We start from the raw sequence: 17,916 nt of genomic DNA, 5'->3' as shown, positions 1-17,916 counted from the left end.
AATTTAGAAAAATATAGTAAATAAAAAAATGCAAGTATGGCGTGCCATGTTCGGCCGGGCCGAATCTTGGGAACCCACCACCATGGATTCTGCCTACACATGGGAGCTTTTTCTGGTTATAGACCGATTTGGACCGTAATTGGCACAGTTGTTGAGACGCATAACATATAATTTCAGCCAAATCGCGGCTTGTTGGGCTCAAGAATCAAATCAGGTTATAGACCGATTTGGCACAGTTGTTGTGTGTCATAACAGAGCACTATTTGTAAAATTTCAGCCAAATCGGATGAAAATTGAGGCTTCCAAGAAGTCAAATCCAAGAAGTCAAATAGGAATTGCGCCCTCTAGAAGCTCAAGAAGTCAAGTTCCCAGATCTGTTTATATGACAGCTATATCAGGTTATGAACCGATTTGAGCCATACTTGGCACGGTTGTTGGACATCATAACAAAACACGCCGTGCAAAATTTCATTCCAATCGGATAAGAATTGCGCACTCTAGAGGCTCAAGAAGTCAAGACCCAAGATCGGTTTATATGGCAGCTATATCAGGTTATGAACCGATTTGAACCATACCTAGCACAGTTGATGGATATCATAACAAAACACGTCGTGCTAAATTTTATTCCAATCGGATAAGAATTGCGCCCTCTAGGGGCTCAAGAAGTCAAGACCCCAGATCGGTTGATATGACAGCTATATCAAAACATGGACCGATATGGCCCATTTACAATACCAACCGACCTACACTAATAAGAAGTATTTGTGCAAAATTTCAAGCGGCTAGCTTTACTCTTTCGGAAGTTAGCGTGCTTTCAACAGACAGACGGACGGACGGACGGACAGACGGAAGGACGGACAGACAGACGGACAGACGAACGGACATGGCTAGATCGACATAAAATGTCGCGACGATCAAGAATATATATACTTTATGGGGTCTCAGACGAATATTTCGAGTAGTTACAAACAGAATGACGAAATTAGTATACCCCCATCCTATGGTGGAGGGTATAAAAAACATTTAAAAGTCAGCAAAAGTGTGTTGTTACTAGAAGCATATGACTGCTATCCGTATCGCGATTTTTTATACCCACCACCGAAGGATGGGGGTATATTCATTTTGTCATTCCGTTTGCAACGCATCGAAATATCCATTTCCGACCCTATAAAGTATATATATTCTTGATCAGCGTAAAAATTTAAGACGATCTAGCCATGTCCGTCCGTCTGTCTGTTGAATTCACACTACAGTCTTTAAAAATAGAGATATTGAGCTGAAATTTTGCACAGATACCTTATTTGCCCATAAGCAGGATGGGCTATATCGGACTATATCTTCATATAGCCCCCATATAGACCGATCCGCCAATTTAGGGTCTAAGGCCCATAAAAGCCACATTTATTATCCGATTTTGCTAAAATTTGGGACAGAGAGTTATGTTAGGCCACCCGACATCCTTACTCAATTTGGCCCAGATCGGTCTAGATTTCGATATAGCTGCCATATAGACCGATCCGCCGATTTAGGGTCTTAGGTCCATAAAAGCCACATTTATTATCCGATTTTGCTGAAATTTGGGACAGTGAGTTATGTTGGGCCACTCGACATCCTTCCTCAATTTGGCCCAGATCGGTTCAGATTTCGATATAGCTGCCATATAGACCGATCCGCCAATTTAGGGTATAAGGCCCATAAAAGCCACATTTATCATCCGATTTTGCTGAAATTTGGGACAGTGAGTTATGTTAGGCCACTCGACATCCTTCCTCAATTTGGCACAGATCGGTCCAGATTTCGATATAGCTGCCATATACACCGATCCGCCAATTTAGGGTCTAAGGCCCATAAAAGCCACATTTGTTATCCGATTTTGCTGAAATTTGGGACAGAGAGTTATGTTAGGACTTTCGACATCCTTCTTCAATTTGGCCCAGATCGGTCCAGATTTCGATATAGCTGCCATATAGACCGATCCGCCGATTTAGGGTCTTAGGTCCATAAAAGCCACATTTATTATCCGATGTTGCTGAAATTTGGGACAGTGAGTTATGTTAAGCCACTCGACATCCTTCTTCAATTTGGCCCAGATCGGTTCAGATTTCGATATAGCTTCCATATAGACCGATCCGCCAATTTAGGGTATAAGGCCCATAAAAGCCACATTTATTATCCGATTTTGCTGAAATTTGGGACAGTGAGTTATGTTAGGCCACTCGACATCCTTCCTCAATTTGGCACAGATCGGTCCAGATTTCGATATAGCTGTCATATACACCGATCCGCTAATTTAGGGTCTAAGGCCCTTAAAAGCCACATTTATTATCCGATTTTGCTGAAATTTGGGACAGAGAGTTATCTTAGGCCACTCGACATCCTTCCTCAGATCGGTTCAGATTTCGATATAGCTGCCATATAGACCGATCTCTCGATTTAAGGTCTTGCGCCCATAAAGGCGCACTTATTGTCCGATGTCGTCGAAATTTGGGACAGTAAGTTAAATTAAGGCCCTTGACATACTTCTGCAATATGGCATAGATCGGTCCAGATTTGGATATAGCTGCCATATAGACCGATCTCTCGATTTTAAATTTTGGGACCATAAAAGGCGCATTTATTATCCGATGTATCCGAAATTTGGTACAGTGAGTAGTGTTAGGACCTTCGACATCCTTCTTCAATTTGGCTCAGATCGGTCCAGATTTGAATATAGCTGCCATATAGACCGATCTCTAGATTTAAGGCTTTGGTTCAATAAAAGGCGCATTGATTGTCCGATGTCGCCAAAATTTCGGAAAGTGAGTTGTGTTGGGCCCTTCGACGTTCTTTTTCAATTTGGCCCAGATCGGTCCAGATTTGAATATAGCTGTCATATAGACCGATCTCTAGATTTAAGGTTTTGGTTCAATAAAAGGCGCATTGATTGTCCGATGTCGCCAAAATTTCGGACAGTGAGTTGTGTTGGGCCCTTCGATGTTCTTTTTCAATTTGGCCCAGATCGGTCGAGATTTGAATATAGCTGTCATATAGACCGATATCTCGATTTAAGGTTTTGGGGGCCAAAAAAAGGCGCATTTATAATGATTTGTACTTCCTGGTATTTGGTTCGAATCGGAACATATATCGATATAGCTGCTATGGGGCATAAGGTATGCATTTTTCACCGAATTTTGACAAAAGGTGTTTTACATATATACCCGAGGTGGTGGGTATCAAAAGTTCGGCCCGGCCGAATTTAACGCCTTTTTACTTGTTTTCTGTTCAAATTCAGATGTGTGTTTTACAATCTACTCCGATTTATGGGATTAATAAACATAACCCATTACTCCTCTTTTCTCCTTTAACTCACCTGTGTATCGAAAACATTCCTCAGCAGAATACCAAACTGAAGATACAAATTGGCAGCATCATTGCGACAATCATGCACCACTTTAATGACATTCTCATGCTCCAGCAAAGCTTTTATGCCTCCATCGTTAATCATTTCGGGACAGGTGCGCACATCAAATATGAAAGCCTCACCACGTGTGGTGCCAATTTCGATCAGGGTAATCTCACCCTTGACACCCAAATTAATGCCCTCACAATCCAGCGATATGACAATCGATTGATTTTGTTGAGCAAATTTCAGCATAGCCTCGGTCACAAACATCGATTGCTTGATATTGGCTATGACACTGGTATTCTGCAAGACCTTTATCTTCCAGGTATCGCCCACAAAATAATTTTGACTAGGTGAGTTGCTGTACGATGACGACGACGACGACGACGACAGTTGTTGTGAGGAATTATTGTAATGGCCCCCCGACAACGGGGAGGAATTGCCCATTGTTTGCGAGTGATTGGGGCTGTTGTGCGGTGAATTCTGGGGAATGTAACCAACAGAGCCAGCCTGTTGATTGGCCATGGATTGTTTGTCTTTTTCATAGTTCTCGGCCAGGGTGCGTATGACCAAATTGTTGATGCGTTGCTTAAGGGTCTGATTGGCACAATTCGTTAGACGTTCAGCGGGAGCCTGGGGTGGCAATGTTATGGCAGGTGGTTGTAAAGGTGGTTGCAGATGATTGTTGCCCTGTTGGCCGCCGCCAGTGGTCAGACCATACGAGGTGCAGCTATGCGGTGCAGGATAATTGCGTTCACAGAGATTTTCCAATTTCATCTCCGATATGGGTATGTAGCTGTCGAAACCGGAATTGGGTTCCGAACGATTTTGTGACATGTCTCCATTGCCTGTGGCATTGGTGGTGGAGCTGTGCGGCGTCACGGGGGCATTTAATTTGAAATTGGGCGATGCTATGTTGGAGCCGCTGTTGTTGTTGATATTATTTGGATTATTGTTGTTGTTGTTATTATTGTTGTTGTTATTAAGACGCAAGCCAGGCGATAATAAACGCTGCTGCACCGCACTTATGCTTCCCGTTTGGGACGACTGCTGCAAATGATGATTCTCCCTCTGGGCCTGACGATTATTGTTCATGGCATTGTATTGCTCCCGCGACTTGGCCTGTGACTGTTGTATATGGGAATCGCTTAGTTTAGGTTTTTGTAAAAGTGTGACTAGATTGGCTTGAATGTGAAAACAATCGGAGAACAGACGCAGAAAGGTCATCAAATCGCTGGGCGTCTTAAACATGCGCAACCATTGTTCCTGGGGGAAATTTGTGGTGACCAAATGGAACAACTGATCCACCATTATGGGGCCCTTCATCTCAATGCACTGGGCAAAGAAATCCAACATTTGTTGGGTGCCCCGTGTATCGATGTTCGTTTGGGGCAAATGCAGTCTATCGCGTGCCGGCAAATCGGCCATATCCTCACAACCCACCAACACCACATGATCATCGACCACACGAAAGGTGTCTGTGTGTTTGGAGAGAAATTCGGTGAACTCCTTAATGTGTTGACCTAGAGTAAGTAACACAAGCAAGAGAACACATGGAGGTTAGTGCCAAATTCATTTGGAATGCCAACAGAGGAGAACAACATACCTGATATATGCCTGACCTGAGGCGATGCCTGGGATCTGTGACCCAGCAAACTGCGAACTGGCACCTCCACGCCAACGCCATATTGTAGCAATTTATTTTTGAAATAGTCTTTGGCCTCTTGGATGTAGTCACGTCTGCCACCGAAACCGCCATCATCGGCATTGGAATGTTGATAGCAATTCACTTGAACGTAATCACCATCCACCAGGAATATCGAAGGATACTGAGCCAAAAATTTCTTAAGACCTGCAAGAAGAAAGAAAATAAAAATAAAATATCACAAAAAACACACACACACACACACACACACACCCCACAAAAAGAAGCCATAAAAATGTGATGGAAGCAAAACGTGGCGCTTGCCAGTGCTCTTTTCGCTATAAAGAAAAAGAAGCAACAAGGCCACAACCAGAAAGCATTATCCTCATGAGCCACAGTATCGTTACTAGTACATCTAGACAAGGACATAAAAAATTTATTCAATTTTGTTAAGAGCCAAAGGAGTTGTGTGGCCGAAAACAACTACGTATATTAGGAAATATTATGTTTCCCTCTAACAGGAGGAACAGTTAGGGAGGGAGTTCTTTTTTCTCTCTGATCTTTTAACGCCAAAGTGCATTACTGCATTACCCAAAAAAGCGATTGGATATAGCCCACCTAAAAAAAAAAAGAAGGAACGCAATTTATGGCAATTTGCCGGTTGCACTTGGCTTTATTTGTCAGGTAAAACACATGCAGTACGATGGAGTCTGTGGGCCCATAGTCAACTACAATTAGAGCAATTAATTTATTACCAATTGCAGACACAATCCGTTAAGTCATAAATTTGTTGAACAAAAAGTTGACATTTTTTATACAAAACCCAAAACCTCAATAAAAATTAATTTTTGTGTGAAAAAATTTAAAATATTTACAATTTTTATACCCTACACCACCACTGTGGTACAGGGTATAATAGATTTGTTTGCAACGCTAAGAAAGAGAAGAGATAGACCCACTTCCGGATTCGATTTTGCTATGACCGTCTATCTCTCTGTCCATGTATTCTTGTAATCAAGGTACAGATCGCATTAATTGTCCGATTTTCACAAAATTTTGCACAAGTCTCTTTTTTGGCCCAAGAACAAACGCTATGGATCGGTCCAGATTTAAATATAGCTCCCACATATATCTTTCATCCGATGTGCCCTTTTAAAGCTGTAGAAGTCACAATTTTGATCCGATCCTTACAAAATTTGGCACAGAGTGGTTTTTTTGACGTCCCAATATGTGTTCAAAATTTCATTGAAATCGGTCCAGATTTAGATATATTGGGTTGCCCAAAAAGTAATTGCGGATTTTTTATATAGTCGGCGTTGACAAATTTTTTCACAGCTTGTGACTCTGTAATTGCATTCTGTCTTCTGTCAGTTATCAGCTGTTACTTTTAGCTTGCTTTAGAAAAAAAGTGTAAAAAAAGTATATTTGATTAAAGTTCATTCTAAGTTTTATTAAAAATGCATTTACTTTCTTTTAAAAAATCCGCAATTACTTTTTGGGCAACCCACTAGCTCCCATATATATCTCTCATTTCATTCAGCTGTAGGAGCCACAATTTTGGTCAGATCTTTAGAATTATTTCTTTAGTGTGACGTCTTAATATGTGTGCAAAATTACATCTAAATCGGTTCAGATTTAGATATAGCTCCCATATATAACTTTCATCCGATTTGGCCTATTAAAGCTGTGGAAGGCTTAATGTTGGTCCGATCTTTACCAAATTTGGCAGGAAGTGCTTTTTGTGCCGTCCCAATATGTGTGGGCAAAATTTCATCAAAATCGGATCAGATTTATATATAGCTACCAAATATATCTTTCATCCGATATGCCCTTTTAAAGCTGTAGTAGCCACATTTTGGTCCCATCCTTACAAAATTTTGCAGGAGATGTTTTTTTTTTGACGTTGCACTACATGCAAAAAATCTTATCAAAACCGTATGAAATTTAGATAAAACTAAGGGACCTTTTATAGCAGAGCCCGAACACTGTGCCGCAGTGCGACACTTCTTTGGAGAGAAGTTTTACATGGCATAGTACCACACAAATGTTGCCAGCATTAGGAGGAGAAAACCACCGCTGACATTTTTTTTCTGAAGGTCTCGCCAGGATTCGAACCCAGGCGTTCAGCGTCATAGGCGGACATGCTATCCTCTGCGCTACGGTGGTCTCCAGGTGTTTCGAGGTGTTCCGTTTGTAACACCTCAATATATTCGTCTAAGACCCCATAGAGTATATATATTTTTGATAGTCATGACATTTTAAGTCGTTCTAGCCATGTCCGTCCGTCCGTCCGTCCATCCGTCTGTCGAAAGGCACTTGAAATTTTGCAAAAATACTTCTTATCAGTGTAGGTCGGTTGGGATAGCAAATGGGCCAAATTGGTCCATGTTTTGATTTAGCTGCCATATAAAACAATCTTGGATCTTGACTTCTTGAGCCACCAGAGGGCGCAATTCTCATTCGATTTGGCTGAAATTTTGCATGAAGTGTTTTGTTATGACTTTCAACAATTGTGCTAAGTATGGTTCAAATCGGTTCATAACCTGATATAGCTGCCATATAAACCGATCTTGCATCTTGATATCATGAGCCACTAGATGGCGCAATTCTTATCCGGTTTGAGTGAAATTTCGCATGAACTATTTGGCTATGATTCCCAACAACTGTGCTAAGTATGGTTCTTATAGGCTTATAACCTGATAAAGCTGTCATATAAACCGATCTTGGATCTTGAATTCTTTAACCTATAGAGGGCGCTATTCTTAACCGATTTGGTGGAAATTTTGTACAATGGCTTCTCTCATTATCTTCCAACAACTGTGCTAAGTATGGTTCTTATAGGCTTATAACCTGATATAGCCGTCATATAAACCGATCTGGGATCTTGAATTCTTTAACCTATAGAGGGCGCTATTCTTAATCGATTTAGCGGAAATTTTGTACAATGGCTTCTCTCATGATCTTCAACATGTTTAATATGGTCTGAATCGATATATAGCCTGATACAGTTCCCATATAAACCGATCTCCGGATATTACTTCTTGAGCCCATCTAGGGCATAATTCTTATCCGATTTGGCTGAAATTTTGCTCAATGACTTTTACCAAGAGTGTTGAGATGCTACTAAAGGCAAGAATGCGGCATATAGAGCAACCCTACAATCAGTAGCAAAGCACCAAATGAAAGAGAGGTATCAGGAGAAAAGGAGAGAGGAGAAACGTCTATTCCGCAGAAAGAAAAAAAGAAATGGAAAGGCGCGACTGTGAGCGAATTGAGATTTACAGGAGTCAGAATGAAGTCCGCAAATTCTATCAAAGAATTAAACATCAAACCGATGGCTTTGGTGCAGGCACATCCTACTGCAGAGACAAAGAAGGAAATCTGGTAACTGACTCAGATAACATGCTGATGATATGTAAAGAACATTTTACCCAACTGCTTGTGTCCGACGTTGGGGGCGAAGAGGATACCCCAGAACCAAACCCTGATGATGGTATAGAATGTTTACCTCCTAGTCAGAATGAGGTCTTAAGTAGCAGTGACCCGACTAAAGAACAACAAGGCAGCAGGAGCCGACGGGTTACCCGCTGAACTATTTAAGACCGGAGGCGACACGCTGATAAGGCGTATGCATCAGCTTATCTGCGCAATCTGGCTAGAAGAAAGCATACCCGATGATTGGAATCTCAGCCTACTATGTCCCGTACACAAGAAAAGAGACAAGACGGAATGTTCCAACTACAGAGGAATAAGTCTCCTCCCCATCGCATACAATATACTCTCGAGCGTACTGTGTGAAAGATTAAAACCTAAAGTGAATGAGATAATTGGGCCCTATTAATGCGGCTTTAGACCTGGTAAATCCACCCTGGACCAGATATTCACACTGCGCCAAATCCTGGAAAAGACCCGAGAAGGACAAATCAACACCTATCAAAGCCGCTTTCGTTACTCCTTTACGTTCAAAGGTATTACAAGCCACGCCTGAGTTTGGTATCCCTGCAAAATTAATAAGACTCTGCAGGATGACACTTGCTGACACGCGTTCCTCAATAAGAGTAGGAAAGAATCTCTCCGAACCATTTAATACCAAACGAGGTTTCAGACAAGGAGATAGCCTATCGTGTGATCTCTTTAATATTCTGCTGGAGAAGATTATACGAGATGCAGATGTGAATAGATATGGCACACTAATCACAAGAGAACACATGCTACTCGCCTATGTCGACGACATCGACATCATAGGTCGGTCACCGGAAGTAGTAACTGCTGCCTTTGACAGAATCGAAAGGGAGACATAAATATGGGTCTGGCAGTAAATGGAGATAAGACAAAATGGATGGTTTCAACTCCAAAAACACCTTATACAACCGAGCAGATAAAGAAAATGAAGAGAGTTGGGAACCACAACTTTGAGATAGTCAGTAACTTTATCTACCTCGGCACCGCCGTAACCGAAACGAATGACACCAGTTTTGTGATAAAGCGAAGAATAATACTGGCAAACAGATGCTACTTTGGACTAAGTAAGCAGTTTAGAAACAAGGCCACCTCTCGAAAGACGAAGATTACACTATACAAGACATTGATGCTACCCGTGCTCTTATATAGTTCTGAAGCATGGGTACTTGTGAAAGCAAGGTAGTGCTTGGAGTATTTGAGAGAAAGATTCTTTGTAAAATATATGGACTAGTTTGCGTTAATGAAGCATATAGGCTACGTATGAACCACGAACTGTATGAGCTGTATGACGACGACAGTATAGTTACATGTATCAAAATACAACGGCTGCGTTGGTTAGGTCATGTTGTCAGAATGGATGAAGAAGCTCCAGCAAAGAAGTCTTTTGAAGGCAAACACGGTGGTACACGCAAACCGGGAAGACCAAAAGCCCGATAGAAAGACCAAGTGGTGAGACACCTCAAAACTTGGTGTCAGAGAGAGAGAGAGAGAGAGAGAGAATAAGCACATTAGATCGAGGCGCTTGGAACGCTATTCTACGTTCGGCTAGTGGAACAAATTTTGTGTCATAGACAATTAAAGTAAAGCAAGACTTCTACTATGGTCTTCAACATTCAGTCCGAATCAGACTATAACTTGATATAACTCCTATAGTATAACAATTCTAACCCATCATTCTTTGTTTGCCTAAAAAGAGATACCGGGCAAAGAACTCAACAAATGTGATCCATGGTGGAGGATATATAAGATTCGGCCCGACCGAACTTACCACGCTCTTGATTGTTTTTGTTAATTCCAGAACCTTTTCACTTGTGTTTATGTGACTTCTTTAAAATTCCAGCTTATTTCTTGTTTGTAATCAAAGAATCTGCATTGTCGGCATAAATGCCATAAACGAGTATTGCAACATAAACATGGCTGTCATCATCATCCATTGAATCCACGATAGTTTCAAACATTAAGCGGTCCTTTCCCCCACCCCACCAATGTAAACAACAAATTTCTGCTCATTTCTACGTCAATGACAAATTAAAATGCTAAAGAAGGCTTATGTCGTGATTTCCATGTCATCATCATCATCGTCATCACAATCCCAAGTGTTTCGAGTATGGATTATGGTTTAATGAAAATATAAAAAAATGTTGTTCTGCATTTCTATGCGGCACTTCAAGTGCACATAGAAAAAATAGGAATATGAAAATTGCATAGAATATTAAGATCAAGTGATATAGAATGCATCTTATTTATATACAATAGAAAAGAAAGTTTTTCATCTGAATTATAGCTATTATGTCAAATTTGATCTATGTATTCCATATTTATAAGCCGATATCCGGATATGACATATATAGAAAGCTTATTTTTTCAAACTTCACTACAATTTGTGTGTAGTCTTTCAATTGGGTGTAGTCTTTCTTTGTTTCAATGTGCCAAGGCGATTATTTTTTCTTTAACTCTTTTCCCGCCATATAAACCGATCTTAGCCACTAGAGGGCGCAATTCTCATGCGATTTGGCTGAAACTTTACATGAATTGTTTTGTTATAACTTCTAACAACTGTGCTAAGTATGGTTTAAATCGGTTAAAAACCTGATATAGCTGCCATATAAACCGATCTTGGATCTTGCATTCTTGAACCACTAGAGGGCGCAATTCTGATCCGATTTTGCTGAAATTTTGTATGAAGTGTTTTGTTATGACTTCCAACAACCTATAGAAAGCTAATTTTTTTCAAGCTCTTTCAATTTTTTTGTGTGTAGTCTTTCTTGGCTGCAATGTGACACAAGCAAGCTTTATTTCTTTAACTCTTTTTCGATTGGTAAAATGTATCTCATTCGCACACACACACACACACACACACGTACACGCAGTCAATGACAGTAGCATGTGTATGGCAACATTGCGATCCGCAGTGATGCGATGCAAGGCAATGCGATGTGACAGTTTATAACTCATTTAGTTGCTCACACCCATCATTGTCAGTTAGTTGCATACGTCAGACATTTTGCCGGTCATGTAAACAACAATTATAAATGAGCTAAACGTCCATCAAATTATAAACATTGTCATGCCAGATTTGTAGTTGTCTTTTAATAACAAAAAAACTCAACGGTGGGGAAAGAAGAAAAACTAAACAGCAGGAAAAAAGTAAAACAAAACGGTAAGAATGCTAAGCAAGCCGTTAAAATGTCGTGTTGTGGTTAAATAAAACAATTCAAAAAACACAAAAGCCAATACCACCATTAAAAAAAAATTTCAACGAAATTATATTTTTATAGGAAGTTCCGTCATACTTGGATTTTCAAAGAAAATTTTGGGCAAATTTAGTTTTTATAGAATAATTTTTAATATTTAAAAAAAACAATTATGCTAACTCTGTAGCAAATATTTTTAATAATTTTATTTACATATTATGGGGGTATACTAATCAAGTCATTCCGTTTGTAACACATCGAAGTATTCGTCTAAAACCCCATAAAGTATATATATTCTTGATACTCTTGACGTTCTGAGTCGATCTAGCCATGACTGTCCGTCCATACGTCTGTCGGAATCACGATAGAGGTCGAACGCGTAAAGCAAGCCGATTGAAATTTTGCACAGATACTTAATAGCGATGGTCATTGCAAATGGGCAATATCGGTTCAGATTAAGATGTAGCTCCCATATAAACCGATCTCCCGATTTGACTTCTTGAGCCCCTGGAAGCCGATATTTCTATCCTATTTGACTGAAACTTTAAACACATTGTTCTCTTGTGACTTCCAACAACTGTGCCAAGTAAAGTCCAAATCGGTAAAGAACCTGATATAGCTCCCATATAAACCGATCGCCTGATTTGACTTCTTAAGCCCCTGAAAGCCAAAATTTTTGTCCGATTTGACTGAAAGTTTGCACATAGTGCTCTGCTATGGTTTCCAACAACCGTGCCTAGTACAATCAAAATCGGTCTTTAACCTGATATAGCTCCCACATAAACGGATCTCCCGATTTGACTTCTTGAGCCCTTACAAGCCGCAATTTTTGTCCGATTCGGCTGAGCATGTAGTGTTCTGTTTTGAATTCCAACAACTGTGCCAAGTACGGTCCAAATCGGTCTTTAACCTGATATAGCTCCCATATAAACCGATCTCCCAATTTGACTTCTTGAGCCCTTACAATCCGCAATTTTTTGTCCGATTTGGCTGAAATTTTCCATACGGTGTTCTATTACGACTTTCAACAACTGTGCCAAATACGGTCCAAATCAGTTTATAATCTGATATAGATTCCATATAAACCGATCTCTTGATTTGACTTCTTGAGCCCTTACAAGCCGTAATTTTTGTCCGATTTGGCTGAAATTGTCAAAAACATTACAAATCGGTGTATAACCTGATATACCTCCCATATAACCGATCTCCCCATTTGACTTCTTAGGTCCTTACAAGCCGCAATATTTGAAAATTATGAAAATTATTTATATTCATATTTAAATCTCAAATATATATTGTCCTGTTTGGTATACAGGTCCATTTGGGGCATAATTTTGGGGTGGAGCGACTCCCCGGGAATTGACCCAAATTCTTAAATAATTTTCGTATTTTACTCTCAAATACCTTTACATGTCCTTTTGGTGCCTACTTTTGGGGTGGGGCGACCCTTCTGGGAAAAAAATACCAAACTTTTATATAAATTTCGTATTCTACTCTCAAGCATCTTTCGTTTGTATCGCATATTGTTCCAATTGGTCTACATGTCCTAATGGTCTACATGTCCTATTGGTCTACATGACCGATTGGTCCCCCCTGGGACTTGACCCCAAATTTTTATATGTTTCGTATACTACTTCCAATTACCTTTCATTTGATACACATATTGCCTCAATCGGAAAGCATGTATTTTCTTTTTTTTTGGGGGGTGGACGGGCCCTCGACTCGTGAAGTCGAAGTGTTATATAAAGTTCGTACTCTACTCCTAAATACCTTTCATTTGATACCTATATTGTCCGAATCGATTAACATGTCCGTTTTGGGTGGGTTTTGTGGTAAGGTGTCCCCCACGGATATTTGACCACAAAGTTTTATACCAATTTTGTATTTTTTATATAATAGATATGATCGTAGAACGTTATTCTACGACAGCAGTTTTTGGCATACAAATCAAACTTCCTTACCCAACTTTACCCATTGTGCATTGTTTGCCAGTCAGTCAGTCTGCGCTATAACCCATTGTCACCTCGGTTCAAACAATATTTAAGGAAATTCTCTTTGCTCCACTAACAAGCAACGAAGACGTTTGGTTGACATAATTATATGTTAATGTGGACGACGTTACGTTGACGTTGCATGTTTGCTCGCCAATTCTTTCGTTCACTCGTACGTTCGTTCGTTCACATTCGTTGGATGTTGTAATAGTATTTAAGAAATTAATTCAATTACAATTACAACAACATGCATTGCGAGAGGGTGGGAGAGGGCGGTTGATACAGTGAATGAGTGAATGAATAGATAATTTGTAGTTGTTGTAGAATGGGCTGTTTTTGTAGAATACATAATTATGAGAAATATTAAAAATCACAATCTATTACAACAATGCCATCACATTGTGAGCAAATTGGAAGAGACATCATGCTCCATTCAGCAAAATGACTGCAATTTACCAAACGAAAGATAAACACACATACACACACACGAATTAGATTCAGAGGGAAAGGGAAGAAATAACAAAGACGAAGCAATGTCACATAAAATTTCAGTCATTTCAGATATGAAAGTGAAAGTAGTGAAGATAAGCTGAATGGGAGAAAAGTATTAAATGACTTTGATTTGAGGAGAGGAGAGTAGCATAACTATACAAGTTTCCGAGAGGGATAAAACGCACCAAATTCTAATATGTAGTTATAAACCCCCAGGTTAAATATGTGAATAGACTAGGACAATATAAATAGATTAATAATATTGGGTTGCCCAAAAAGTAATTGCGGATTTTTCATATAGTCGGCGTTGACAAATTTTTTCACAGATTGTGACTCTGTAATTGCATTCTTTCTTCTGTCAGTTATCAGCTGTTACTTTTAGCTTGCCTTAGAAAAAAAGGATAAAAAAAATATATTTGATTAAAGTTCATTCTAAGTTTTATTAAAATGCATTTACTTTCTTTTAAAAAATCCGCAATTACTTTTTGGGCAACCCAATAGATAAAGAATTTGAACTTCGCACATAGACTGGTTGGTGGCGCCTGTGAATATAGATAAATTAGAGTTATCTAAGAACAGGCCGCAAGTAGAATTCTGCTCTCAATGGCATATTGTTTACGTCGTTAGCATTTTCTAAATATCCATTATTTCCTTGCCCATAAAGGGAACTAAGGCGTAAAGTACGTAACTAGGGTTTCGTCAGTCTTAGCTTCTAATTTGTGTATCTTTCTTTCTTATATTTATTATCTTTTTACTGTATTTTTATACCCACCACCGTAAGAAAGGGGGTATATTCATTTAGTCATTCCGTTTGCAACACATCGAAATATCAATTTCCGACCCTACAAAGATATATACTTCGGATCGTCGTAAAATTCCAAGACGATTTAACGATGTCCGTGTGTCTGTCCGTCCGTCTGTTGTAATCACTCTACAGCCTTCAAAAATTGAGATATTGAGCTGAAATTTGGCGAGGATACGTCTTTTTGATGCACGTTCTGGTTAAGTTCTTGAACGGGCCAAATCGGACCATATTTGGATAGAGCTGCTATATACACCGATCTCCCGATTAAGGGTCTGAAGCCCATAAAAACTTTATTTATTATCCGATTTCGCTGAAATTTGAAAAAGTGGGTTATTTTAAGCCTCCCGATATCTGACTTAAGCATGGTTCAGATCGGACTATATTTAGATATAGCTGTCATATAGACCGATCTCCCGATTAAGGGTCTGAAGCCCATAAAAGCTTTATTTTTTAACCGATTTCGCTGAAATTTAAAACAATGGGTTATTTTAAGCCTCCCGACATCTGACCAAAATATGATTCAGATCGGACTATATTTAGATATAGCTGCCATATAGACCGATTTCCCCATTAAGGGTCTGAAGCCCATAAAAGCTTTATTTTTTAACCGATTTCGCTGAAATTTGACGAAGTGAGTAGTTTTAGGGCTCCCGACATCTGTCTTAAATATGGTTCAGATCGGACTATATTTAGATATAGCTGCCATATAGACCGATCTGCCAAAAAAGTGTCTGAAGCCCATAAAAGCTTTATTTATTATCCGATTTCGCTGAAATTTGAAACAGTGCGTTATTTTAAGCCTCCCGATATCTGACTTAAATATGGTTCAGATCGGACTATATTTAGATATAGCTGCCATATAGACCGATCTCCAGATTATGGGTCTGAAGCTCATAAAAGCTTTATTTTTTATCCGATTTCGCTGAAGTTTGAAACAGTAGTAGTTTAAGGCCACCCGTCATCTGACGCAAATATGGTGGGTATCTAAAGTTCGACCCAGCCGAACTTAGTGCCTTTTTACTTGTTTTTTTTTTGTCGAAGCTGCTTGCATTGAAGAAAAATCAAATAATTACCGCCACCTATATGCTTGACATTTGCTGCCAAATTTTGAGAGCACAAAAATTTCTCTGTTATTTCAAACCTCTTTGTGCTTCAGCAAACAAATTTGGACAAATATTTTTTTTAAGCAAAATTTCTTAAAATTCCATCAAAATGCATAAAAATTTTTCCAATATTTTGCATTTGTTTAAATTTGCCATAAAACTCAAATTCATTTTTGTTGACATATTTTTAAGGCCAAAAATCCATTTCCATTCAAATACGTTTTAGCCTCTACAACGTTAAGAAACATTTACTGTTTTGAAGGTTCACAAACACATTCCATACACACACACACACACACATAAACGCTCAAACACTTAGCGAGAGTGGCGATTTGGCTAATCAATTAAGGCATCCGCTGGTTTGTCATTTATTTACCACAAAATAATTCGTAATTATTTTCAAGTGTGTATGGCGGCTATACATACATACACACATACATTCATACATTTGAGCATTTGATGTCTCTTTGAGTGGTGGAGACTACAATTATTCGTCAACAACGTTTTCGACTTCGAAATCGAATTAATATCAATTTGATGGTGGGATTTGCAAACATTTTTTTGGTTTTACTTTTCTTAAGTTAGAGCTAATGACCATTTGGCTATTAGAGTTAAACAGAAACCCAAATCGTACCAAACACCAGCAGACCAAAAACGTCACAAACAAGTTTCTTTATATGGCTCATGAGGTGAGATCGCCTTTAAAGGCAGGTGGTTTCAGGTACACAAAACACATACTAAGCTAATGGTGTGAGTGATGATGGGAAATAGCTACTGCCAACTGAAAATGTGGGGGGAGGCTAATATCCTCACCTACCACAATCGCTGTGAATGAGGTTGGACAGACAGGTAAACAGGCGGCGTAAACATTTGACTTGCCTAATGCAATGTTGTTGTTCCAATTAATGTTATTGTTATTAGAAATCATAGTGTTTATCAGCAATGTTGGGTGGGTGAGTGGGGGAGTGAAAGGGAGGGCCCATGGACGACATTGTATTATTGCGGAATTAATTGCAATCGCTGCGAAAAAATCAAGGTAGCTCCCTAAAATGGCTCGTCACTTTGCTATAGCCATATAAACACGTCATTAAGTGATTTTGCACTTTGTTATTACGCGGGTTCTCTATTAACGGCTTAAATGATTATCTTATCTAAGTATCGTATAATACAAAAATATCCCATTTTAGTTACATAGTTATTAAGAGTCAATTCAATTATATTGGAAAAAAATGATGGGTAAATTTATTGCAGATGATTAATGGCACACTTCATTAATAATCACAAGTTAGTAAGAAGTTGATTAAATCATTAGTTTCATTTAACATTTGATGGGATTGCAACAATATAACTCAAATGGTTATTGAAAGTCATAATAAAGAGAGGGCAGAGAACCACGCATATATTTGCAAGAAAGAAAGAAAAATTAAAGAAAAATTTTTAAAAACATTATTTCCAAAGAAAAATTTGTCAAAATTTTTTTCTTTAAAAAAGTTGGGATTAAATTTATTTTTACAGTTTTTTTTTATTTCTAAAGAGATTTAAATTTTATAGAAAATTTGCTTAAAAAAATTAAATTTTTATATGAGTACTATCAGTACCCGGCCCGCTCTGCTGCCCCTTCATTAGCACCACGGGAAAAATAAGTTTCTTACTTACTACCATGTGTATCTCCCCAAGACAATTTGTTTATCTTCTACCAAATATCGTTTATTGAACCCAATATAGCCATGATTGAGAGGTAGACAACCTCCTATCGTTTGAACCTCATTTTTCATTTTCGTAGTCTACTCCCAAATACATTTTTTGAGTGCCATATTGTCAAGATCGTGTAATATGCCCACT

At 38.9% G+C, this 17,916-nt stretch overlaps 1 protein-coding gene across 3 annotated transcripts in view; it reads right to left on the bottom strand.

The window, feature by feature from the left end:
* The window catches only part of LOC106080742 (beclin-1-like protein A), a 91,589-nt gene that overhangs the window by 13,988 nt on the left and 59,685 nt on the right, over positions 1-17,916 (bottom strand). For all 3 annotated transcript variants that reach the window (XM_059369208.1, XM_059369210.1, XM_059369209.1), the window contains exons 3-4: positions 4,989-5,234; positions 3,350-4,905 (exon numbers count right to left, since the gene is read on the bottom strand). In XM_059369208.1, the coding sequence (XP_059225191.1) occupies positions 3,350-4,905; positions 4,989-5,234 (1,802 nt within the window). The remainder of the gene's footprint in view (positions 1-3,349; positions 4,906-4,988; positions 5,235-17,916) is intronic.

The sequence above is a fragment of the Stomoxys calcitrans genome, chromosome 5 (genome assembly GCF_963082655.1).
Source record: "Stomoxys calcitrans chromosome 5, idStoCalc2.1, whole genome shotgun sequence".
NCBI lineage: Eukaryota > Metazoa > Arthropoda > Insecta > Diptera > Muscidae > Stomoxys > Stomoxys calcitrans.
This window is presented reverse-complemented; position numbering and strand designations above follow the sequence as displayed.